Source organism: Platalea leucorodia (genome assembly GCF_965183815.1).
Source record: "Platalea leucorodia genome assembly, chromosome: 5".
NCBI classification, from domain to species: domain Eukaryota; kingdom Metazoa; phylum Chordata; class Aves; order Pelecaniformes; family Threskiornithidae; genus Platalea; species Platalea leucorodia.
In genome coordinates, this window is record NC_138827.1 from 76,330,522 (window position 1) to 76,356,659 (window position 26,138).

Consider the following 26,138-nt stretch of genomic DNA (forward strand, 5'->3'; position numbering starts at 1 on the left):
TGTATCTCAGGGCATTAGAACAAATCTAGCAGCAGAAAGGTCTGTACAAACCTATCACTGAAATGAAAGTGCTCTTCTTTGATTTCAGAATTGCCTCTCATCTTTATCACTCCACTAAGCGATGTGAAGGTCTTTGAAAAGGATGAAGCCAAGTTTGAATGTGAGGTGTCCAGAGAACCCAAGACTTTCCGCTGGTTGAAAGGAACACAAGAGATCACTCCTGATGAAAGATTTGAAATTATTTCAGATGGAACAAAGCATGCTCTGATTATTAAATCTGTTGTGTTTGAGGATGAAGCTAAATACATGTTTGAAGCTGAGGATAAGAGGACAAGTGCGAAGCTAATTATTGAAGGTTTGTCTGACTTTGCCTTTCTAGGCAAGATTTGTACATTAGTCCTTGAATAGTTTTTATTGATAACGTTACTATTAATGAAATGTTATGTTGTTATAGGTATCCGCCTGAAATTCATTACTCCTCTCAAGGATGTAACAAAAAAGGAGCGAGAAACTGCAGTGTTCACTGTGGAACTCTCCCATGAAAATATCCCTGTTGTCTGGTTCAAGAATGACCAGCGATTACATACCAGCAAAGTGGTTTCAATGACAGATGATGGCAAATTCCATACACTCACAATCAAAGATCTGACAATTGATGATACTTCTCAGATTAGAGTGGAAGCTATGGGCAAATCCTCAGAAGCTAAACTCACTGTTCTTGGTAAGAATACCCAAAAGAATTTACAGGATGTATATTGTCAGAAAAGTCTTGTTAATGAAAAATGATGATCAGAAGGTCTTGGGGTTGCTTTTGGGTTGCTTTGGTGTTTTTTTTTTTTTTGTTTGGCCTAAATCTACATTGTGATTTTTGCCAATTTTACAATTTGTTTGTCTTCTTTGGATCTCTATTTCCCCATTCACAAAGGATAATTAAAATAACTTTAAAATTTCATGCAACTGTTCCCAAAATTAACTATTAGGTAATTAAATGTTGCTCTGAAACTCCTAGAGCACTAAAACAGTAATGTTAGTAATACACTGAATTGTTTCTTAGATATTTGTTGTTTTCTGTCTTTGCAAGAGAACTGTGTAATATTTATAAGGACTATATTTAATCCTTCTTGCAGGGCATAAACAAGAAATGTATTTTATGGCAAAAATTAATTGTCCTTTCTGATAAACTAAAACTTCAGGCTGAAACATATCTTAATTTTTGCTTGCAGAGGGAGACCCTTACTTCACTGGGAAGCTGCAGGATTACACTGCTGTAGAGAAAGATGAAGTAATCTTACAATGTGAAATCAGCAAAGCAGATGCCCCAGTGAAATGGATGAAGGATGGCAAACCAATTACTCCTTCAAAGAATGTCATTATTAAGGCTGATGGTAAAAAGAGAATCCTTATCCTCAAGAAAGCTTTGAAGAAAGATATTGGACAGTACACTTGTGACTGTGGTACTGATCAAACCTCTGCTAAACTCAATATTGAAGGTATGGTTATTTTACTGGGCTGCTCTGTAGTAGAGATCTTTCTTTCAGGATCTGTTAGAGATTGAGGGAATCAATCACTTTTTTTTTTTTCCTCCAGACCGGGATATTGAGATTATACGTCCACTGTACAGTGTGGAAGTGATTGAGACAGAGACTGCCCGTTTTGATATTGAAATCTCTGAGGAAGGTGTCCATGGAAACTGGAAGCTAAAAGGAGAACCCCTGACTGAATCACCTGTAAGCAAATATTTCAGGAAGTTTCTTACATGTGTCTCAACAATTTGTGGGGAGGTAGGGTGTAATGGAGAAGAAGGTGACTGCAGAAACTAAGTGAAATCTCTCTGCTTTCAATAAGGGTCACTATAATAAAAATACTGTTTTTTTCATTAATAACTTTTAAAATGTAGTATAAACTTAATCAAAAATATTATATAAAATATCTAAATAATGAATTATTTTACATAAATAAGTACATTCTGTATTGCTGGTCCCTAACAATCATGTATCCAAAGTGCAAAGACCTTGTGGAATTCACTTAGACATAATGGCATTTAAAAATACAAACTTTGAATTGTCTGCATTTACCTTTGGTTTTTGAGTTATGTTTGGTTTAAATAGGTGTAGATCACATTTTCAAACTCTTTTCCATTACTGTGACAGCTAAAATTGGTTTAAAATGGTATAAAGCTTAATCAAATATTCGTAATTCCTTGCTGGAAGGATCTGGAAAATTAAGAAACAATACAACCATGACTGGTAATAATTTGGCAACTCTTTGATGTAACAGTACCAATGTGATTAATACACAAAGATCAGAAGTCCCATGAAAATCAGTGTCTGGATAAGAGAAAAGGACCCTTCTCAAGGAAAGGTCACAGCACAAGCTTAGTAATTTTTAGTTCTCTTAGGCTTCTGACTGGTCTATATATGGATATATTGGGTAGTCAATCAGCACACACCATTCAGCAACACGAATGTGTTGCCTCTTACCCTTTCTTTCTAAGAGGAAGCAGACTGTGTTAGGAAGAGACTTTGAAAGGAAAGGCCTATAAATTAAAGTTTATAAGGTATATTGCAGGTGGCAGTGGGCCTAAGTGTTGTGAATAGAGGAGGAGATAACAGATGCATGGTGTGAGGAGAAGGAGGGGCTCTTGTGGTGAGGAGCACAAAAAAGATACTGAAAAAATTGTTTCACTTCTCTCTTTGCAGGAATGTGAAATCAAGGAGGAAGGCAAAAAGCACTTCCTTACACTGTACAATGTACGCTTAGATCAAGCTGGTGGCGTAGATTTCCAAGCAGCAAATGCCAAATCTGGTGCTCACCTTCGAGTGAAACGTAAGTGTCTTTTAAACTGAAATTGATTAATTAAGTGAAAACAAGGTATTCATTGCCTCATTGGAACGGGTGGACAAATCTCTATACTGTATTGGACCCACAGCAATTCTTTCCAGAACAGCAACTCAATGATTAATTACTCAAGCCATCTTAATTTTTTAGCTAAGGAATGTCCTATATGCTTTTTAACCTTGTATATAGTTTATTCATATAGGAGAAGTAAAAATAAGGAGGTGGCCTTGAAGGCTGCTTCATGGTCTGGCATCATGTGTTATGAAATCAAAGTATTACAAGCAAAGGCTTTACTGCATTAAAGTATCATGTTAACCTGAGAGGATGGGATCACAGTGATATCTGTGGGTAGGGTTAAGAGCTTGATGGACAGGGACAGACTACACAGTTGAAGACCACTTGTTTCCCACTCCAATCCTAGCCCTTGCTATTTGGAAAACACATGCCTTATCTAGCAAGAGGCATGCAAGGCTTGGCAGGGAGACAGATGCACGGCAACTTTCCTGCTGACCTTGTTCAATTTAAAGAAACACACTCTGCAAATAGGAAATTTTAGGTGACCAGCCCTCCCCCTAAAAGCCCAGGGTGGCCTCTTCTATTTAGGGAATTTAAAGAGCAGCATTGCAATGTCTGTCTCTCTTGAGGGAAGCCACCATGGAGATTAGTTCGTAAAGGCAGCAGCTCTCTCTTGGGTAGAAGTGACTAACCTGAAAATGATGTCTTCTCCTTACCAAGCTCGAGTAATTGGCTTGCTGAGACCCCTCAAGGATGTAACAGTAACAGCTGGGGAATCTGCAACCTTTGATTGCGAACTCTCTTATGAGGGAATCCCAGTAGAGTGGTTCCTGCAAGGAAAGAAACTGGAGCCCAGTGACAAGGTAAAGAAACTAAACTTTATTTTTCCTCATGTTTCCTCCTCCTTCCTCTCTTTCAACTCTCTTCCCCTTCTTTATTTCTTGTTTACTCTCTGCCAGTAGAAGTACTAAGGCACAGCAATACAGTACTGCTGCTGTGCCAAATGGTAAATCCTCACTAAATGAGATATAGCATTTTTTCCCCCAGAAATTCCAGTATTCTGGAATACTACAAGTATTTATTGTACAAAGGGAAATGAAGGTTCCAAAATATCAATCACTGAAACAGTGATTTTGTGCCTGATTCTGTTGGAGACTCAGCCACGGGGGTACTGAATGATTTTTGCTCAGGTTAACTGTAGTTACACGGAGAGGGTTTTGAAAGGTGTGATGAGGAAATGCTTTTTTTTCTCCTGAATGCTGAGTTGCAGTCCAATTCTGCATATAAGGGGATTAAGAGGATTCAAATTCCATTTCAGGCATTTGTTCTGTCTCTCCAGATAACTTTCTAGGCCGATTTGCTTGTCAAGCACTTCTCACTAGCTATTTTTAACCCTTCATCAAGTACTGGCTCTTAACTCTGAGCAGCCTGGAATGCAGTCAGTTTAATACCTAAAGTTAATGGTAAGGGCAATACATAAAGAAACATAAAGAAATACATTAAGAAACATAAAATATAAATGGATATCCCTGGTTTTAAGACTTCTCTTTCACGAACTAGGCCTAAGGGAAATAATGCAAATGAAAATGCAAATTGGAAACCTCAGACAGAGCAAACTTTCAAGGCATTACATGACCTAACAAAGTTTCAGAACCTGTAATAATGCTGATAATAATACTTTGGTACAGATTCTTTTCTTTTAAATAGAATTTTAACATATTATTTTCAGGTTTTACTAGATCTTTCGGAGCTTCACCAAATTTGCCTAAATAAAAACTATGTCATAAAAAAACCAGAATATAGAAATAGAAAAATAAAAGATCATAGTGATAGGTGACCTTATTACAGTATTTAACAGATTTACAGATAAACAATGTTGAAAGTCAGCAGATGAGACACAATAAATCAAGGTAATCATTTCTGAGTCTAGGAATAAAAATATGGAAAGCTATTGATCAGTGCAGTGGCTTGATAGTTATTACTAACTGGCATGAAAAATATTATATGTTCAATATTCTGTGTGATGGAACATTATTTTGTTCTTATCTGTCTGAGCTATAATTTTAATTACATGAAAAACAATCTAGATTTTCATTCACGTTACATATACAGTCAAAACTGTCATTTGACTTCAGTTGAAATTTTATCAAGAAGAAATTCAGAGTAAACCATATATTTACTTGATACATCACTTTCTGCCCATTTAAAATAGCCTCTTGAAACACTTTTACTACTGTCTTCAAGAATCAATCTAATTGTACAAGTCTTTCATTTCAGCTGTTTTTAATTCAAAGCATTATTTTACCTCTGTGGCTGGCATTCAGCTGTACACCTATAAACTTTATTGAAGTGACTTCTTTGTTTATCTTTACTGCTTATCTTGGTCAAATATATATTTGGCTTCATCTCAGTCTCTTTTGTGCACTCACTAGAGCTAATTTGCAGGGACACAATGACCATTTGGGAGGAAAGACAGCCTCTTAGTTCCTTTCTTCCCTCTGAAGCAAAAGGGACTGCCTTCTCAAAAGTAACTTAATCTTTTATGCTTCTTCCTTAGCAGAAGCTCACTTTTGCCCCTTGTTTTTCTAAACCAGCATCTACTACTTGATCACATACTTCTCTGCAAAGAAATAAATAGAATTCTTCAAGACCTGTGCTAAAATTTATGGCATGAATGAATAGCAGCCCTCTTAATGGCTGCAGTGCAGGATGTATCCTTGAATCCCCGAGGTCCACCCCTAGAGAAAAGGGATGTTTGTGTAGGAGCTGCCCAATTCAAACTCATGATTGCAAAATAGTTTCAGCAATAGATCAATACAGAAATGGTTTTTTTTAGGCAGAATTTGTTAACAAATTAGTAATAGAAATTCAAATTGGCATTTACAAAAGAATGTATGAGGGGGGCGCCAAACCTATTTATATCTCTCTAAAAGTTTTTACTTTAGATGTAGGCAGGAGTAGTACCAACTTTTCCCATAAATTTACTTATTTTGGTATTTGTTAGTACTTGTTCAAAATAAACATGATCTCGAGTCAGCCTCATTTTGAACTTTGATAGTAGACTCAAGTTTTCTAATGCAAGGACACAAATACCTTAAAACATGGGGAAACTTAAAATTGCCATTTCTTGTAAGTGAAAGGACAAAACAGAAATTATTCTCATAATTCTCAAAGCATTTGTGTCTTGAGCTATACCTAGTATATACAAAAGGAAATTATCGAAATTTCATGTAAAAGTAAACAACCAAACTCCACAGATAACAATAAATAGCAATGATATTTCATTAAATATTTCTTAAATATTTGTTTTAGATATTTACAAGAGTTTTTTAATGTACTTTATAAGGTCATGACACGTGCTGAAGGGAGAGTTCACACACTTATTCTTAGAGATGTCAAGTTAACAGATGCGGGAGAGGTATCACTGACAGCAAAAGATTTCAGAACTCAAGCAAATCTTTTTGTGAAAGGTAAGTCAGTCATTTGAATTATATCATACTCAGTGTTAATGGTCCATTCATGATTCACCCTGGAAAAGGATCTCAATATACACCGTATATCAAATTAGTAAGATCATACATACAATATTGGACTGGTAGATAACTTTCCCAATTAAAAAAAAAACACTTAAAATCTTTATGCTTCACAGAAGAGCTGAGGAAAGGGGAGAATACTGGAAATGTGTCAGACATGGGAGATACGTTCGTTAGGATTTCCAGGGCTTCACTGCAGACTTGAACATTCAGTTGGTCTCAAGATGACCTGCAAATACTGGCCTTTATGGCTCCCAATGGTTTTTTTCTGTTCTTTGGAGTATCCAGAAACCTATGAGAGTATAACTACACCATCAGTCGAGTGACGTGACATTGACTGTATACCCACTTGCACTGCTTGCAAGCTGCGTATGGCTAAGAAGTCAAAAAACTGCACACACTTCTAACTAATTTAGTAATTCAAGGAAAAATTAAAAAATCATTCCTTAAGTTCAGAGTATAACTTCAGAGTCACTGAGATCACATGGGTATAGTTCAACTAAAGAAACTGAATTGCAAGGCTTTGTGATGATTTGTGAGTAAAAACCCCATGGACAAGGATATCATTCAGCCTAATCTTACAGGAGGCTGAAAATGAGGAAATTATCTGAATTAACTGAATGTGTCTGGGCATTAAAAATAAAAAATAAATAAAAAAAAAAAAGCCTTCAGCAGAGACCTCTAAGAGCCTTTTTTAGTCAAGGAAAACTAGTAAACAGTATGGGACAGTTCTGTACTAGTAGAGGGCTGGCTATAATTTAGATCTTTTCTATCAAAAATCTATCTATCTGTTTCTTTTAGAACCCCCAGTGGAATTTACTAAACCACTTGAGGATCAGACTGTTGAAGAAGAAGCCACTGCAATACTGGAATGTGAAGTTTCCAGGGAAAATGCAAAAGTTAAATGGTTCAAAAATGGAGAACAAATTCACAAAACAAAGAAGTATGATATCATTTCTGATGGCAGGGTCAGAAAACTCATTATCCATGGCTGCACACTGGATGATGCAAAAACATACACCTGTGATGCTAAGGATTTTAAGACATCATGTTTTCTTAATGTAGAACGTGAGTCGTTTACAATTTTCTACAAAATGTCTAAGTTCTATAAACGCGATGTACTAGTGTCTATGACTGGCAATAATATCAACGTTAGCAATTTCTTCTTCTCTACCAGAGACTTTCCTGTACTAAAAATTTTCTCTTCTCTTATAGCTATTCGTGTTGAGTTCCTGAAACCACTAACTGACCTTCAAGTTAAAGAAAAAGAATCTGCTCGGTTTGAATGTGAAATTTCTCGCCCAGGTGTCAAGGTCAATAATAATACTTTTTAATCTGAGTAATGCCTTCTCCTAGAGCTTTCTTTTAAATTGACAACTTTATTGTGTTCTTACAAAAGAACACACAACTGAAATCTATGATGAGTATGTTAATATTAATAACTATGTTTATTTGTTCTAAAACAGGTGAAGTGGTTTAAGGATGGCATTGAAATTAGAAAAGGCAAAAAGTATGACATAATTTCCAAAGGTGCAGAACACATTCTTGTTGTCAGTAAATGTGTCTTCGATGATGAAGCTGAATATGCCTGTGAAGCAAAAACAGCTCGAACTTCCGGCCTACTTACAGTGATAGGTAAACACAGTGTTTTAGAATCTAATCTATGAACAAGAAAAAATGTTTCTTTGATGGAAGGCTCTGATCATCTTTCTAAATTGTTGTTGCAGAGGAAGAGGCTGTTTTCACGAAAAATCTTCCTAATCTTGAAGTAAATGAAAATGACACTGTAAAATTGATCTGTGAAGTTTCAAAGCCTAACGCTGAAGTTACTTGGTTTAAAGGAGATGAGGAGGTGCCTGATGGTGGTAGATTTGAACACATTTCTGATGGCCGAAAGAGAATTCTTCTCATACGTAATGCTCATCCTGAAGATGCTGGCAAATATACTTGCAAGCTCCCAAGCTCTAGTACAACAGGAAAACTTACTGTACATGGTAAGAGAGTTACTTTGATGGCCTTACTTTCTGGAAAAAATGTAAAAATGAAAAATGTAAAAAATCAGTACAAATACACAACTTGGTTTATTCTCTTCATAAGTAAAAAATAAAATAAAATCATATATATCTACAAAAATGTTTTCTTTCAGAACTTGCAGCAGAATTTCTTACCAGACCACAAAATCTTGAGGTGCTTGAAGGAGACAAAGCTGAATTTGTCTGTTCAGTATCCAAAGAGGCAATTACAGTACAGTGGCTAAGGGGTGACACAGTCCTGGAGCCTGGTGATAAGTACGACATCATTTCAGACGGCAAAAAGAGAACACTTGTGGTTAAAGACTCTACTCTAGGAGATGCAGGAAAGTATACTGTCATGGTTGGTGAAGCTAAAGCTACAGCACGGTTAACAGTGATTGGTAAGCTTTATTTTATCAATGTGCAGCTGCATATTTTGTTGTATTCCTTATATTACATGATGTCATATTTCTTCTATTATTTTCTCAATTTCAGAAAAACTCAGGATTATAACTCCTCTTAAGGACCAAGAAGTTAATGAGGGTCAAGAAATTATCTTCAACTGTGAAGTCAATAAAGAAGGTGCCAAAGAGAAGTGGTACAAAAATGATGAGGCAATATTTGATAGTGCAAAATACATTATTGTCCAGAAGGATTTAGTTTACACTCTCAGAATCAGAGATGCACAGTTGAAAGATCAAGCTACCTATACCATCTCACTGTCAAACCAGAGAGGTGAACATGTCAAAAGCTCTGCTGCCTTAACAGTATTAGGTAAATAATTTGCACTGTATTAAATTTATTTCATCATCGTACATTCAATTTCACATCAGGATCATGAGGATGTAAATTAATCAGTTTGGCTTTTTTGTCTTAACAGAGGAGGATCTCAGAATTGTTGAGCCCCTTGAAGACATTGAGACCATGGAAAAGAAAACTGTCACATTCTGGTGCAAAGTCAATCGCCTTAATGCAACCCTCAAATGGACAAAGAATGGTGAAGAGATCACATTCAACAAGCGCATTTTGTACAAAATTGATAAATACAAACACTCACTCATCATTAAAGACTGTGGGTTTATAGATGAAGGTGAATACACTGTGACTGCTGGACAAGACAAATCTGTTGCAGAGCTTCTCATCACAGAAGCACCAGCAGACTTCATTGAACATCTCCGGGACCAGACCGTCACAGAATTTGATGATGCTGTCTTTACATGCCAGCTTTCCAAGGAAAAAGCCAGTGTAAGATGGTACAGAAATGGAAGAGAAATCAAAGAAGGCAAAAAGTATGTACATATTTTTATGCTTGTTAATATGCTAAACATGCTTGCTTTACTTTGTTGCTTTGTCTGGAAAGTAAAATACTCCTTACTTTTCTCCCCCATAAAGATACCAGTTTGAAAAGGATGGAAATCTGCACAGATTAATCATAAAAGACTGTAGACTAGATGATGAGTGTGAATATTCCTGTGGAGTGGATGACAGGAAATCCAGGGCAAGACTTTTTGTTGAAGGTATGAGTAAAATTGAATAGGATTTATTTCTTCATTATTTAGTAATAATAGAAATCATACACAAATAACACCAAATGAATTGACATTTATTTCAGAAATCCCTGTTGAGATCATCCGACCACCACAAGATATTTATGAAGCTCCTGGTGCAGATGTCATCTTCATGGCAGAGTTGAACAAAGATGGTGTGGAGGTCAAGTGGTTGAGAAACAACATGATTATTGTCCAAGGTGACAAACATCAGATGATGAGTGAAGGAAAGGTCCACAGGCTGCAGGTGTGCGAGATAAAGCCCCGTGACCAAGGGGAATACAGATTTATTGCCAAAGATAAGGAAGCTAGAGCTAAGCTTGAGTTAGCTGGTAAGTTTCTTGCTTTGTTTTTCTTTTATAAAATCTTAGATTGGTGAATTAACTGTTTAACTAAATTGATTTTTGTTCCTTCAAAGAGTTAAATTAAAATGAATACACAACCGGGCTGAGACAAGTGCAAGTCTGTTAAACTGTATGAATTGTAATTCAGGCAACGAACATTTTTTATTATACCACGCTGATCCAACTGTTGAGGAAAATATAGATCACTTTTCAGTGTCTATACCAAAGAGCATGAATTGAGCTTAAAGGAGACAGAACTTTTTCATTAGGTCACTGCAGATCTAGAACATGAAAATTATTTGGCCTACTCATTTCAGTCATATAAGACGTTTAATTCCTAGTTTGTCTATTTTACAGGATTAGACCAATAAAATACATTAAATTAATGCTCAAAAAACAAATCCCTCTTCCCTGATTTTATAGGAGGACACAGTATATACCAACCAGCCTGAGTTTGTTTCTCTGGAGCAATCCAATAAGTATATGAAGGATTTGCTTAGAATTCACACAACAGCTCCTTTTACTTTTCTATGTTGTCTTCTTTGCTGACCACAAATATATAATTTTTTTATTTTTTTTTTATATGTAAGTACTTACTTGTCACATTGATCTTCCTTAGCTGCACCTAGAATCAAGACTGGTGATCAAAACCTTGTGGTTGATGTTGGGAAGCCTTTAACTATGACTGTTCCATATGATGCTTACCCAAGAGCAGAAGCTGAATGGTTGAAAGGGGAGGAAAGTCTGCCCACAACAACTGTTGATACGACAACTGACTGCACTACCTTCAAAATTTATGAAGCAAAGAAATCAGATAAGGGAAGGTACAAGGTTATACTTCGAAACAAACATGGCCAGGCAGAAGCATTCATCAATGTAGAGGTCATTGGTAAGTACTCCCATTATTAAAACCTTGCTTACATTTATTTAAGCTAAAGAAAAAAAAAAATCAAAGATGCAATGCCCTAAAATATTGTCATATCTTTGTTAGATGTTCCAGGTCCAGTTAGAAACTTGGAAGTCACTGAAACTTATGATGGTGAAGTTGGCCTCGCCTGGCAAGAACCAGAAAGTGATGGTGGAAGTAAAATAATAGGCTATGTCATTGAAAGACGTGATATAAAGCGTAAGACCTGGATTATGGTGACTGATCGTGCTGAAAATTGTGAATACACTGTTACTGGACTTCAAAAAGGAGGAGTTGAGTACCTCTTCCGTGTTAGTGCACGGAACAGAGTGGGCACTGGTGAGCCAGTGGAAACAGAGAGACCTGTGGAAGCTAGGAGCAAATTTGGTGAGCAGAAGTTACGAAAAACCCAGTGTTTGATGACAGTGTAAGAAAAGCAGTACAAATTCTAACAATAGGTAAAAAACACATACCTTGTTTTTTCTTTTTCTCCCTAAAATGAAATGCAGAAGTTCCTGGTCCTCCTCAAAATGTAGAAGTTACGGATGTGAACAGATTTGGAGCTACACTTACCTGGGAACCACCTGAGTACGATGGAGGTTCTCCAATTACTGGCTATGTTATTGAACTGCGTAACAGAGCTTCCATCAAATGGGAACCAACTATGACCACTGGAGTCGATGAACTGTCAGCTGTCCTGACTGATGTTGTGGAAAATGAAGAATATTTCTTCAGAGTAAGAGCTCAAAACATGGTTGGAGTTGGCAAACCAAGTCCTGCTACACGTGCAGTAAAAATTATGGACCCAATCAGTAAGTATGCAAGCACTGATTGTGATTGCATTGTTACACAGGGACATTTTGGCTGTTTATGTATCATATGTGTAGGAAAGTTCAACTGAGAAACGTGTGTGCTGCAAATACCATGTACAGTTAGATTTTTCCTACTTTTGTCCTTCAAACATATCAAAAGTACCTTACTACCATTTGGTTCAGGAGGAACTCCAAATACTTTTTCTCTGAAATTAGGATCCAACCTCAATTTAAAAAACTGGTTTAGAAAAAGCTATGCAAAGGCTTTAAAAAGAGTGCTTTAAGGTATAGACAGCTGATATGCAGAACCATACTCCTTTATCAGTTGCAAAAATGTATTTCTCTCAAATTATTTTCAGAGAGACCAAGTCCTCCCATTAACCTTGATCATTCAGATCAAACTAAGTCGTCAGTGCAGCTCACGTGGGAACCTCCTCTCAAAGACGGAGGAAGTCCAGTCTTAGGCTATATTGTTGAAAGGCAAGAAGCAGGAACAGACAAGTGGATTCGCTGTAACCCAAAACTAGTACCTGCTCTCACTTTTAAGGTAAGATGTTCTGTTCATCGACAAAGTACTCAAAATGCATAGATCATCTTTAATATCAGTTACTAAATGACTCTGTGCTTTTTAGGTAACTGGATTGAAACCAGGATCTAGTTATTACTACAGAGTCTCTGCAGAAAATGCAGCTGGTGTGTCTGACCCAGCAGAGGCTATTGGGCCATTAACTGCAGATGATACTTTTGGTAAGCCATATGCCATGTATTAAAGATAATTAAAGACACACAATTGAAGTGCACCTTGTGGGTAACGTGTATTTTTCACCAGATAACTGTGATGCCAACTAGTATAAAGAGCCTTAGATCTTTGAGATTCTGATCTATCTCTCCTCCATTACAAATTCTGCAGATAATTAGTTGTACTATTAGGTAGAGACCTGTTAGGTTACCTGAAGAGCAAGGCATGACCTTTTTGTCTCCTGACCTAGCTTTGTGGAAGGTGGGAGGTAACAAAAGGAGAGAAAGGCAGAGAAGATAAAAAGAATAAAAATCTAAATGATAACAAAGTTTTTATATTAAAGGGTAAATTAGGTCTCCTACTTGCTAATGCTAAGCTGCCTTATCATCTCATATATTTCTAAAAAAAGTTTAGCCAGGAGAAGTAGGGAGTGATAAGCCACAGCTAGGCCTAGACAGCTCCAGCCTGCAGTCTGAGATATAGTCAGAATCAGCCTCTCAACACAGCTATCATTAGCCATATTCAGAACATCTGAAAATATTTCATCGAATTCATTTTCCACTTTTTCCAGTTGGACCTACAATGGACCTAAGTGCGTTTAAAGATGGGCTGGAAGTTATTGTTCCAGAGCCAATCAAGATCCGTGTTCCTATCACTGGCTACCCTGTGCCAACTGCCACATGGTCTTTTGGTGACCAAGTCTTAGAAGAGGGTGATCGTGTAACAATGAAGACCACTGCCTCCTTTGCAGAACTTGTAATTACTCCAAGTGAACGTCCAGACAAGGGAATCTATTCCTTAACATTAGAAAACCCTGTGTCATCTGTTTCAGGAGAAATTAATGTTAATGTCATCGGTAAGTGGACATGTATATATTCTAGCAATAACATTCCGTATTTGTCTTGTTAAAATCTAATTAGGTTAATAATGTGAAATCACACAACTTTCAGTAAACAAAGTATATTAAAATACAACTAAAAACTAGAAATCCATCCTTCAAAAAAACTCTTTTCTGGTTTTCAATACCCAGCTTTGCTGTTTAAGGAAGAATGACTAAGAATAAGTGTTCTGGCAGGTAGATTACATAGAGGTTATCTGTCAAACTCCAATTACAAAATAATTAATACAATTTTTGTGGTTTCTAGCTCGTCCAAGTGCACCAAGAGAACTTAAAGTTTTAGACATAATCAAGAACACAGTACAGCTGTCATGGGAACCTCCGGAAGATGATGGTGGAAGTCCAGTCACTGGCTATATAATTGAAAAACGTGAAGTGAGCCGGAAAACATGGAACAAAGTAAGTTCATTCTTTCTCATTTCAATTTCTATTTGCTATATTGTTTCCACATGTGCTACTGAATTTTTTGCCTTATTGTGGTAATGGATCTTTGGAAATAAATTTTAGAAACACATTGGAGCCTTCCTTCTCTTTAGGTTATGGATCATGTTGTTGACCAAGAGTTCACTGTACCTGACCTCATCCAAGGAAAAGAATATTTATTTAGAGTTTCTGCATGCAATAAATGTGGCCCAGGAGAACCTGCGTATATTGATGAACCTGTAAATATGTCAGCACCAGCAAGTGAGTTAACTGTTTCACATTGTTGCTGATTTTCTGTTTCTGAAATCTTGCTGATTTTCTTCAAGATAAGATGCAAAAAAATGTCTTCCTTAGACCAGTTTCTAAGATTCCATATGTTTTTAATTTTTAATAGCTGTGCCTGATCCACCAGAGAATGTTAAATGGAGAAATCCAACATCAAAAGGAATCTTCCTAACATGGGAGCCTCCTAAATATGATGGTGGTGCCCGCATTAAGGGTTATCTAGTAGAAAAATCCCAACGTGGCACAGACAAGTGGGAGATATGTGGGGAACCTGTTGTTGAAACAAAGTAAGTAAATTAACATCAGATGGTATATCCTTTCAACTAACTGAGCCATCCTCACCACTTTACATATCTGGATTTTTTTTTTTTTTTTTTAACAAACAGAATGGAAGTAACAAAACTCAAGGAAGGAGAATGGTATGCATATCGGGTTAAGGCTTTGAACAGAATAGGAGCTAGCAAGCCAAGTAAGCCAACAGATGATATTCAGGCCATTGATGCAAAAGGTAATTACTTCAATCACTGAATTACAATAGCTGCTTTATTTTTACCAGTCTCTGAAATACTGTTTCTATAACAATGTTTTTATTCTCTCTTAAATCAGAGGCTCCAGAAATTTTCTTAGATGTGAAGCTTCTTGCTGGACTTACTGTGAAAGCTGGAACTAAAATTGAACTGCCAGCTAAAGTAACTGGAAAGCCTGAGCCCCAGATTACTTGGACCAAGGCTGACAAAATTTTGAGACCTGACGACAGAATCACCATTGAAACCAAACCTAATCATTCTACAGTCACTATTACAGACAGCAAGAGGAGTGACAGTGGAACCTATATTATAGAAGCTGTAAATTCCAGTGGACGTGCTACTGCTGTTGTTGAAGTTAATGTTCTTGGTATGCATGTATTTTACATTGTTTATAAAAATCATTAGTAATGTACTGAGGTATGCAAGTAGAACATTAACATTCACATCTTGTCCTCTACAGATAAACCTGGTCCGCCAGCTGCATTTGATGTATCAGAAATCACAAATGAATCCTGCCTTCTGACATGGAATCCTCCACGAGATGATGGGGGTTCTAAAATTACCAACTATGTCCTTGAGAAAAGAGCCACAGACAGTGAAATATGGCACAAGTTGTCATCAACTATTAAGGATACAAAATTCAGAGCTACCAATTTAACTCCTCATAAAGAATATGTGTTCCGAGTCAGTGCCGAGAACATGTATGGTATTGGGGAGCCAGCACAGTGTAACCCCATCATTGCAAAATATTCATTTGGTTAGTTAATTAAATTAGTGTTAAATTTTTACAATATTTTAACAGGGGAAAAAAACATATGATGTGTGATGATTTTCTTTTTTGTTTTGTTTTTTTTTTTTTTTTTAATTTATTAATTTATACAGATCCACCAGGTCCTCCAACAGGTCTCAAGCCTACAGAGGTCACTAAAGATTCAGTCACCTTAACATGGAATGAACCAGATGAAGATGGTGGCAGCCCCATAACTGGCTACTGGGTTGAAAGATATGATCCTGAGCAAGATAAATGGATAAAATGCAATAAAATGCCAGTGAAAGATACAACTTTCAAGTAAGACTATAGTCAGTTTATTCTGAAATAGGTCACAGAGACATAAAAATGTAACAGTAGCCTTTTAAACAAGTTTTACACTGTTCTTACTCTTTTTTCCTTTAGATCCAAAGTTTAGATCCAAATAACATCTGGTGGCATACTTTTTTTGATAATTAGTTGTAAAGAAGAATGTCTTTACAGAAGAGAGAATCATTTTTTTTTTAAATGTTGTGCTTAATAATTCCTGTGCTATGTGATTATTCATAAGACATTCTAAAATGGCAGACACAGCCATCTCAAGTATCAATTTGCCAAAACCCTAAGGTTTTTTTCTCCTGATACTCGTATTAACTAACAACCATGGAACAGGCAAAAATTCAAGATGGCTTTCAAAACATTGGTTTCTGTGTCATGGTGCACCATTTTACTGTTGACAATATACCTATTTTAAATGTTCACCATTTCATAAAACATCATTAGCAGTAATTTGGGTATTTTCAGATTTTCCAACTGTAGTATGAAGAGCAGAGAGAATAATGTTTTAGGCATGTGTTAATGTGTAGATTTGGTTTAATCAAACTTATTTTTTATTTCCAGAGTTAAAGGTCTTACAAATAAGAAGAAATATAAGTTCCGTGTCTTGGCAGAGAATCTTGCAGGACCTGGAAAACCAAGCAAGGAAACAGAGCCAATCTTAGTGAAAGACCCAATTGGTATAATAAACGTATTTTTAATGGTTTAATTTAACAACAACAACAAAAATATTTGTTTTCAATCATGTAATTAATATTGGACTCCTGTCTAGATCCACCATGGCCTCCTGGAAAACCAACTGTGAAAGACGTTGGCAAGACATCATTATTCCTGAACTGGACAAAGCCAGAACATGATGGAGGGGCAAAGATCGAATCTTATGTCATTGAACTATTAAAGACTGGAACAGATGAGTGGGTGAGAGTGGCTGAAGGAGTTCCCACAACTGAACACTTCCTGAAAGGGCTTATGGAGAAACAAGAATATTCATTCCGTGTAAGAGCTGTGAACAAGGCTGGCGAGAGTGAGCCCAGTGAACCCAGTGACCCTGTGCTGTGCAAGGAGAGGCTCTGTGAGTATTGTTTCAGAACATGCTGCTACTGCAAATACACCATCTCTGTCTTTAAAAAAGCCCTATGTCTGCCTGTCTCTGTAGGTACTAAGTGAACTGTTGAAGACTTATGAAATATTGGAATCTGCCCTGCTCCAGCTAATAAAATACAAAGTTTTAATAGTTTTGGTGTATTCTCTGTCTTCCAAGATCTTTGACTAAAACTAACCTGTTTTACTTTTTTTTTCTTTTTACAGATCCTCCTTCACCACCTCGGTGGCTTGAGGTTATTAATATTACTAAAAACACAGCAGATCTTAAATGGACAGTGCCAGAAAAAGATGGGGGCTCCCCAATTACCAACTACATTGTTGAAAAGAGAGATGTAAGGCGAAAAGGCTGGCAGACAGTTGATACAACAGTGAAAGATACCAAGTACACAGTGAGCCCACTGACTGAAGGCTCATTGTATGTGTTCCGTGTGGCTGCTGAAAATGCCATTGGACAGAGTGACTATTGTGAAATTGAAGATTCAGTGCTTGCTAAAGATACTTTCAGTAAGTTTCAGGTTTGCGTACTGAGTGATCAGTAGAAACAGCTCACGTATAATGGATTCCTATATTTCTAACGTGTGTATTTTTTTCTTTAGCAACCCCTGGGCCTCCATATGCTCTTACAATAGTTGAAGTCACAAAAGGTCATGTTGATTTGAAATGGGAACCACCTAAGAATGATGGTGGCAGACCGATTCAAAGGTAAGGTCATTTTAAGTTTGTGTAGTGTTTCCTGTAGATTAAGACCTTTTCATGAATGAGGACATTTCTCTCAAAATGTTTAATTTTTAAATGGACAGACACATTTTATATGAAAAAGAGTGGATGGATGTAAAAGAGAAGCCGTGTGGTCAAAACAATTAAGGGTTTAATTTTAAAATGCGGAAATTATGCAAATATAAATAAGCTAATGTGCATGAACAATGAATGTGTGTCAACATCCTCAAAACAGTCTCTAATCAAATCAGATTAAATTGAACTGTATATAAAATAAAAAAAATTTAATGCAACCATAGTCTCCAGTTGCTCCAGAGCCATAGCCACTTAGACCCATCTACCAAGTAATATTGTTACATTTTCCTTCTGCCTTAGTTTCTTATTCAAACTGTGTACACTCAGCTAAGATGAAGCCTCATCTCTTTTCTGTTCATTCTCTTCTTTATTACACTTTTCAAAGACTGTTTTACTCCTTTGGGTTGCTTCTAACTTGTCCTTTTTTTGTTTTCTAAAATATCCATCCTCTGAAATTCACCTTGAATGCCAGTTAGATTTTTTCTTCTTTGTATTTTCACTCTTCCTCTCCTTCCCAATCACAGTAAGCATGTCTTAAACAAACTGAACTACAGAAATCTGCCTGAAGCAACATAAGTTACTTAATTTGCATTACTTTCCCCTAGACTATCATAGGCAGAATTCTGACAGCTGAGTAACTCACAGATAATATCTACAAATGTTCTTAGTGGACTAACAACTGAGATCCAAACTAGCAAAGATACAAGTATAGCTTGGAGATTCTTTTACCTCTGCAGCTCTCTAAAACCTGAGAACACAGCAGAAGTTCAGGAACCTACCAGGACTAACAGGACTAAGTGGCTGATGCATGAAGTCAAGTTCATTGAATCTGTCACCCATGACTCTCTCCATTGGCCAAATTATTCTAATCTCTCTTTATCTATTTTATTGAGCAAGAAGTCTGAAGTGTTCATATTACAAGTGCCTGATAGTATTTTCCCCAATTTACTCAGATATGTTATCGAAAAGAAAGAAAAACTAGCCACTCGCTGGGTAAAAGCTGGCAAGACAGCTGGTCCAGATTGCAATTTCAGAGTGACTGATGTCATTGAAGGTACAGATGTACAGTTCCAGGTTCGTGCAGAAAATGAAGCTGGCTGTGGTCATCCCAGTGAACCAACTGACCTCATTCATATTGAAGATCCAACAAGTAAGTAGTAGTATAGTATACAGTGTATGGATCATGGAAGCAGTGTACTGTGTAGAACAGATATTCTGGGAGAAAAATGACACAATTCTTTTCCATTTCTGCAGGCCCTCCTTCACCTCCTCAGGATTTACATGTCACAGATGCAGGTCGAAAGCATATTTGCATTGCATGGAAACCACCTGAGAAGAATGGTGGAAGCCCTATTATTGGGTATAATGTTGAGATGTGTGAAGCAGGAACAGAAAAATGGATGCGAATCAATTCTCGTCCAATAAAAGATCTAAAATGTAAAGTGGAGGAAGGTGTTGTTCCAGACAAGGAATACGTGCTGAGAGTCAGAGCTGTCAATGCTGTTGGAGCTAGTGAGCCATCAGACATCTCAGAAAAAGTTGTTGCCAAGGACCCAGACTGTAAGAATAGATTCCTTTTTTTTTTCAGATCTGCATAACTGAAAAAAAATGGTGTTTGGCAACTTTCTAGTAATATTATACTTACTTTCACAGGTAATCCAACCATTGATCTAAAAACTCGTGACATTGTTGTTGTTAAAGGACAGAAATTAAGTATCCCTGTACCCTTCAGAGCTGTTCCATCCCCAACTATAACATGGCACAAAGATGGCAAAGAGTTGAAAGCTGGTGACAGAACAACAATGAAGAGTGACTACACCTCTGCATTGCTCGAAGTCATAGACAGTGTTCACGCTGATGCTGGTGTTTATACTATCACATTGGAGAACAAGCTGGCATCAACAACTGGCTCAGTCAACGTCAAAGTCATAGGTAACTAGGCTTCTTCCTTTCTGAGAAAGGTACTTAACCTCACTTAAGCCCTGCAGCTGACAGACTAAAGGACTAGAAAAATTCCTTTTCTGCCATGTGGAGGAATCACTTCAACTCAGACACATGTAGATTGCCATAAAGGCATTAATGTTACAAAATCCCACAAAAAAAACACTTTACCCCAAGTTAGTCTAACTAGTCAGTGGCTGCTCAAAGCCCAATTATTATGAATAGTCATCATATAAATACAAAAAAACTATAAGAATTCAGAATATTTTTTACCTTTAGGAACATAAATTCATATATATGCAGTGTAGCCAACACTTGTGCTTTTGGTCTGCTTTCTGCAAAGCAAAAAATGCAATATAATTTCATATTTGTAGGAATACAGTGTCCCATCTATTTAGTGAACTAATTTTATTATTCTTATTTAAAACAGGTCCACCTGGACAGTGTAAAGATATTAAGGCAAGCGAAGTAACTAAGAATTCTTGCAAAGTATCCTGGGAACCTCCAGACTTTGATGGTGGTACTCCTATTCTGCATTATGTTCTGGAACGCAGAGAAGCTGGTCGCAGAACATATATCCCAGTCATGTCTGGTGAAAACAAGCTTTCATGGCAAGTCAAAGATCTTATCCCAAACAGTGAATATTACTTCCGTGTTAAAGCTGTCAATAAGATTGGAGGAGGTGAATATCTTGAACTAAGAAACCCAATCATTGCAGAAGACCCAAAACGTAAGGTTTTTTTACTACTAAATAATCTAGCAAATTGAATTTTAACTAAAATCTTCATACTTTCTTTTCTCATATGATCCCTCTTTTGCTACTTTTCCACAGAGCCTCCAGATCCTCCTGTTGACCTTGAGGTCCATAATCCAACATCAAAATCAGTAACACTTACATGGAAACCACCCCTGTTTGATGGTGGAAGCAAGATTATGGGTTATATAATAGAAAAGCTCGCTAAGGGCAAGGAGAGGTGGGAGAGATGCAATGACTATCTGGTACCTCTATTAACTTATCCAGTGAAAGGTCTTGAGGAAGGAAAGGAATATCAGTTTCGTGTTCGTGCTGAGAATGCTGCTGGCATCAGTGAGCCTTCTCGGATTACTCCTTTTGTGAAAGCTGTGGATCCTATTGGTATGAATTGCTTATTTGATTGTTTGTAGTAATTGCCATACATCCTCAAACATATTGGAAGATTCTACTCTCCATTTATCATTCTGTGTTATTACAGAGGCTCCAAAAGTCTTCCTTGCTGCAAACCTACAGTCTGGCCTTGAGGTGAAGAGAGGCGATGAGATCATACTTGAGGCACATATTTCAGGGTCACCTTATCCATCTATCACTTGGCTGAGGAATGATGAAGTTGTCAGACCAGAGGAAATCAAAAAGAGAGTAACAACATATACAAGGAAGAAGAAGGGTGAAGCTGAAGAAGCAGAACCTTTCCAGCTTTCACTGCCAGAACGTACGAGTATTGACAACCATAAAGAAGGAGAGTCTGTACTGTCAGTTCGTGACTCCATCAGAGCTGACCATGGCATGTTTACAATTAAAGTGGAAAATGATCATGGTGTTGCAAAAGCCTCATGTGAAGTCAATGTGTTAGGTATGTAGCGAATGTCCTCAAAAACACCTAGTTGTTCAGATTATTGGGTAAGAAGTGCACAAGATGAGTACTCATCATTTTTCTTGCTTTACTAACAGATACACCTGGGCCTCCAGTCAACTTTGTATTTGAAGATGTGAGGAAAAATTCTGTCATTTGCAAGTGGGAGCCTCCCCTTGATGATGGTGGAAGTGAAATCCTAAACTATGTACTGGAAAAGAAAGACAATACAAAAGCTGAAATGGGCTGGGTCACTGTCAGTTCAACACTCAGGCATTGCAAATTCCACGTAACAAAACTGATTGAAGGAAAAGAATATCTCTTCCGTGTATTTGCTGAAAATAGAGTTGGATCAGGGCCACCATGTGTTTCAAAACCAATGACAGCGAAAGATCCTTTCTGTAAGTTTTAATTTTGAAATACAACCTTTTCAGAAAACCACTGTAAACTACACTGTAAACTACAGACTGTTAGAACACTCAGCTTCATCTATGTGAATGTTTCCCAGAAGAAACTTGAGCAATGTCATTATTACTTATTGCACATTTTAAACCTTTGAAATAAAGGGAAATATTGAAAATATTCTGATTTCAATAGCAAAGAAATAAGAATTACAATCACTGTCACAAAACTTAACACTTAAAACACTTAACATCTGAATAGTGACAGTCTCTGTGTTCAATAGACTAATATTCTTACCAAAAGAGAGAACCACTGCAAGTTTGATTACTGATTGCAGTTAGGTACCAAAGTTTCTAAGCAAGAAAGTAGAAGAACTATGAATGACTTAAAACTATTCATTTCTCATATCTTAGTTCTGTCTTAGCTTTGAATAAGTTCTGAAGAAGACAGCAATGATGACAAAATTGCAATTCTTTTTTTCAGCTCCACCAGATCCACCTAATAAGCCTGATGTGCAAGATGTTACCAGCAACAGTATGTTGGTTAAATGGAATGAACCAAAAGACAATGGCAGCCCGATCATAGGATATTGGATTGAAAAACGTGAAATTAATAGTACTCATTGGGCTCGGGTCAACAGGAACCTGGTGAATGCTCTGGAAATAAAAGTTGAAGGACTGTTGGAAGGATTAACCTACATCTTTAGAGTATGTGCTGAAAATGCAGCTGGCCCTGGTAAATTTAGTCCACCATCAGATCCAAGAACTGCACAGGACCCAATAAGTAAGTAGCTTAGCAAAAGCTAATAGCAGTCAGGTGATGGAATAGTATTCATACCTTTTAACATTGATTTACACCTATTTATTTGTAGTGCCACCTGGTCCACCGATTCCAAGGGTTGCTGATACAAGTTCAACTTCTATTGAGTTAGAATGGGAACCTCCTGCGTATAATGGTGGCGGAGATATCACTGGTTACCATGTATACAAACAACTGGTGGGAGTAAAAGAGTGGTCACGTTGCACAGAGAAACCCATTAAAGTTCGACAGTATACTGTTAAAGAAGTCAGAGAAGGTGCAGACTATAAACTCCGTGTTACTGCACTTAATGCAGCTGGTGAAGGACCACCTGGTGAAACTGAACCCGTAACAGTTGCCGAACCTAAAGGTATTGCAATTGTATTATTTTCAAGAAATGTCCAGCTGCCTAAAAGGTGGTTTTGAATCTCTTGGACTAATGAACTGTTTCTCTCTCTTCCGCAGAGCCTCCCACTGTTGAGCTCGATATTTCTGTCAAAGCAGGCATTCAGATCATGGCTGGGCAAACTATTAAAATTCCTGCTACTGTGACAGGGCGTCCTACTCCCACCATTGCATGGGCTGTGGAGGAGGGTGAATTAGACAAAGATCGAGTTGTTATTGAAAATGTAGGCACAAAATCTGAGTTAACCATTAAGAATGCATTGAGAAAAGACCATGGAAGATACGTAATTACTGCTACCAACAGCAGTGGTTCCAAATCTGCAGGAACCAGAGTAGAAGTATTCGGTAAGAAAAATATTTTCTGAAATCAACTGAGTATTTCTTTTGGTGAGATAATCTTTGGGCTTTATCCTGCTTGTTTGGTTTTGTTTTTCAGATGTTCCTGGGCCAGTCCTTGACCTAAAGCCAGTGGTCACAAACAGAAAGATGTGTTTGCTTAACTGGTCTGATCCTGAAGATGATGGTGGCAGCGATATCATAGGCTTCATTGTTGAACGGAAGGATGCCAAAATGCATACATGGAGACTAGCTATAGACACAGAGAGATCTAAATGTGATATTACAGGTCTAGTTGAAGGGCAGGAATATAAATTCCGTGTTAGCGCCAAGAACAAGTTTGGTACTGGTCCACCTGTTGAAATAGGACCCATTCTTGCAGTTGATCCATTAGGTAAGATGACTGATTTTATGGGGTTCTTTAAACAATTTTTAATTATAGATTAATAAAACTTATTGTTGTGTGGATTGCTTTCTATACAGAAAGTGTATTTACTTTTCCACTACCTGGATAAGGCATCTGCCTTAGATTAATTACTTCAGTCAGATCTCTGAATCAGTTCTGTAAAACTACTATGGTTCTTTATGTAACAAAATACTGATGTCTACGGAGACACTACTTGTTACCTTTTTATCCACATACATGAGAAACTTTATGCTATCCATAACCATACTCACCTACTTTGCATACAAAAGCTATGGCTTTAAAAAAACAGAGCTACTGTATTCATATGATTAAAAATTCTCTAATTTTTAAATGTTTTTTTCATTATGTTTTCTCTGTGTTAATAGGTCCTCCAACAGCACCTGAGAGGTTCATGTACACAGAGAGGACAAAGTCAACCATTACGCTTGATTGGAAGCCTCCACGTAGTGATGGTGGCAGTCCTGTCTTGGGATACATTGTTGAGAAGAGGAGACATGATTCAAAAGACTATGAAAGAGTTAATGCAAGGCTCTGTCCAACAACATCGCTTCTCGTTGAAAAACTTGATGAACTTCATATGTATGAATTCCGTGTCAAAGCTGTCAATGCTATTGGAGAAAGTGAACCATCGTTGCCCCTCAATGTAGTTATACAAGATGATGAAGGTATATCTGCTTTAAAGAAATCCATACGAATATCTCCAGAACAGTGCAAGGCAATTTCTCTGTTTCATCTCCATCTTCACACTGTCATTTTTTTTCTTGTTTTCAGTACCTCCAACTGTTACATTACGCTTGGCTGTGAGAGGAGATACTATCAAAGTGAAGGCAGGAGAACCAGTTAATATTCCTGCTGATGTGACAGGTCTGCCAATGCCAAAGATTGAATGGGACAAGAATGAAGTTTTAATTGACCAAACATCCAGTGCACTTAAGATAACCAAGGAAGAAGTATCTAGAAGTGAGGCAAAAACTGAACTTATCCTGCCTGCAGCAGTGAGGGATGATAAAGGCACTTACACTGTGAGAGCTTCCAATCGTCTTGGCACTGCATTTCGCAATGTGCATGTTGAAGTGTATGGTAAGGATGCGACATTTTAATAAAATGACAGCTAATAAAATGCTTTTGCCTTTTTCTTAACCTAATTCTATGCTCTCTTGCTTTCATACAGATCGTCCTTCTCCACCAAGAAATCTTGCTGTTTCTGATATTAAAGCAGAATCATGCTATTTAACATGGGATGCACCTCTTGATAATGGTGGTAGTGAAATTACCCATTATATTATTGAGAAACGTGATGCTAGTAGAAAGAAATCTGAGTGGGAAGAAGTCTCCAAAAGTGCTGTTGAGAGAAGATTTGGGGTAATTTATAAAATATCTTTCTTTAGTACGCACACAAAGTAACAATAGTACACATCTAATGAAAACTGCTACTTGCATAGATACCTGTGCTCGTGCTCCATTTAGACTCCAGAATTACTGGATGAATGTTGCGCATCCATGTATATGTGTTTTCCTCATGTGACAAAACAAAAGAAATTGTTCTCTTTTGCTGCTTAATCTCAGCTGAGTTTAGAAGACATCTTCCTTTCCGTTTCCCAGCATTATTCATAGCTTTACCAACTGCAAAAACAAACATGATGACATTTTTATTTATGTTTGATCCTATGCACCTGAAATAAGAATATCCCTAGGGCATTACATACAGCTGTGTAGTACATAAGCATACGTATGCCAATGAGATTCCAAGACAGAATTTAAAGCGAAAACCACTGCATAACTTCAAGTAAGTTTATTCTGAAAGTAGCCAAATATTGATTTAAACCTTATTTTTCAGGTATGGAATCTTGCAACAAATGAAAAATATCAATTTAGAGTCCGGGCTGTAAACAAATATGGAATAAGTGATGAATGCCTCTCAGAAAAAGTTGTTATTAAGGATCCCTATGGCCTTCCTGGACCTCCTGGAAAGCCAAAAATTTTAGATCGCACCAGATCATCAATGCTGGTGACTTGGGAGCCTCCTTTGGACAATGGTGGCAGCCCAATAACTGGCTATTGGTTGGAGAAGAGAGAGGTGGGAGGTGTCTACTGGTCACGTGTTAACAGGGCTCCTGTAACAAAACCATCAGTAAAAGGTCTACAGTACAATGTGCTTCGTTTGGCTGAAGGTGTTGAATACCAGTTTAGAGTTATGGCTGAAAATCTTGCTGGAATTGGCCCTCCCAGTGAACCGTCAGATCCTGCCTTAGCAGCAGATCCCATATGTAAGTATATAATTTGTATGACAGTTTTTAAGGACTATATTATACCAGAACCAAAATGTGCTACTATTATTTGCATTGAATTCAGTTCAATTAAT

The 26,138-nt window shown here is 37.2% G+C and overlaps 1 protein-coding gene across 1 annotated transcript in view; it reads left to right on the forward strand.

The window, feature by feature from the left end:
* Nucleotides 1-26,138, forward strand: part of TTN (titin) — a 241,644-nt gene that overhangs the window by 145,707 nt on the left and 69,799 nt on the right. The window contains exons 178-225 of the mRNA XM_082311459.1: nucleotides 89-355; nucleotides 455-721; nucleotides 1,224-1,490; nucleotides 1,588-1,727; nucleotides 2,700-2,826; nucleotides 3,574-3,716; nucleotides 6,200-6,323; nucleotides 7,188-7,454; nucleotides 7,602-7,699; nucleotides 7,853-8,021; nucleotides 8,114-8,380; nucleotides 8,533-8,799; nucleotides 8,894-9,172; nucleotides 9,279-9,687; nucleotides 9,791-9,915; nucleotides 10,011-10,277; nucleotides 10,909-11,178; nucleotides 11,281-11,583; nucleotides 11,706-12,008; nucleotides 12,368-12,555; nucleotides 12,641-12,755; nucleotides 13,319-13,603; nucleotides 13,893-14,044; nucleotides 14,182-14,329; nucleotides 14,463-14,640; nucleotides 14,740-14,861; nucleotides 14,960-15,247; nucleotides 15,341-15,637; nucleotides 15,763-15,949; nucleotides 16,529-16,644; nucleotides 16,737-17,036; nucleotides 17,273-17,572; nucleotides 17,665-17,770; nucleotides 18,814-19,010; nucleotides 19,115-19,420; nucleotides 19,514-19,792; nucleotides 20,232-20,531; nucleotides 20,634-20,936; nucleotides 21,034-21,408; nucleotides 21,507-21,809; nucleotides 22,294-22,593; nucleotides 22,682-22,978; nucleotides 23,074-23,358; nucleotides 23,450-23,743; nucleotides 24,142-24,441; nucleotides 24,548-24,856; nucleotides 24,948-25,138; nucleotides 25,614-26,043. Coding sequence (XP_082167585.1) covers nucleotides 89-355; nucleotides 455-721; nucleotides 1,224-1,490; nucleotides 1,588-1,727; nucleotides 2,700-2,826; nucleotides 3,574-3,716; nucleotides 6,200-6,323; nucleotides 7,188-7,454; nucleotides 7,602-7,699; nucleotides 7,853-8,021; nucleotides 8,114-8,380; nucleotides 8,533-8,799; nucleotides 8,894-9,172; nucleotides 9,279-9,687; nucleotides 9,791-9,915; nucleotides 10,011-10,277; nucleotides 10,909-11,178; nucleotides 11,281-11,583; nucleotides 11,706-12,008; nucleotides 12,368-12,555; nucleotides 12,641-12,755; nucleotides 13,319-13,603; nucleotides 13,893-14,044; nucleotides 14,182-14,329; nucleotides 14,463-14,640; nucleotides 14,740-14,861; nucleotides 14,960-15,247; nucleotides 15,341-15,637; nucleotides 15,763-15,949; nucleotides 16,529-16,644; nucleotides 16,737-17,036; nucleotides 17,273-17,572; nucleotides 17,665-17,770; nucleotides 18,814-19,010; nucleotides 19,115-19,420; nucleotides 19,514-19,792; nucleotides 20,232-20,531; nucleotides 20,634-20,936; nucleotides 21,034-21,408; nucleotides 21,507-21,809; nucleotides 22,294-22,593; nucleotides 22,682-22,978; nucleotides 23,074-23,358; nucleotides 23,450-23,743; nucleotides 24,142-24,441; nucleotides 24,548-24,856; nucleotides 24,948-25,138; nucleotides 25,614-26,043 — 11,610 coding nt within the window. The remainder of the gene's footprint in view (nucleotides 1-88; nucleotides 356-454; nucleotides 722-1,223; nucleotides 1,491-1,587; nucleotides 1,728-2,699; nucleotides 2,827-3,573; nucleotides 3,717-6,199; nucleotides 6,324-7,187; nucleotides 7,455-7,601; nucleotides 7,700-7,852; nucleotides 8,022-8,113; nucleotides 8,381-8,532; nucleotides 8,800-8,893; nucleotides 9,173-9,278; nucleotides 9,688-9,790; nucleotides 9,916-10,010; nucleotides 10,278-10,908; nucleotides 11,179-11,280; nucleotides 11,584-11,705; nucleotides 12,009-12,367; nucleotides 12,556-12,640; nucleotides 12,756-13,318; nucleotides 13,604-13,892; nucleotides 14,045-14,181; nucleotides 14,330-14,462; nucleotides 14,641-14,739; nucleotides 14,862-14,959; nucleotides 15,248-15,340; nucleotides 15,638-15,762; nucleotides 15,950-16,528; nucleotides 16,645-16,736; nucleotides 17,037-17,272; nucleotides 17,573-17,664; nucleotides 17,771-18,813; nucleotides 19,011-19,114; nucleotides 19,421-19,513; nucleotides 19,793-20,231; nucleotides 20,532-20,633; nucleotides 20,937-21,033; nucleotides 21,409-21,506; nucleotides 21,810-22,293; nucleotides 22,594-22,681; nucleotides 22,979-23,073; nucleotides 23,359-23,449; nucleotides 23,744-24,141; nucleotides 24,442-24,547; nucleotides 24,857-24,947; nucleotides 25,139-25,613; nucleotides 26,044-26,138) is intronic.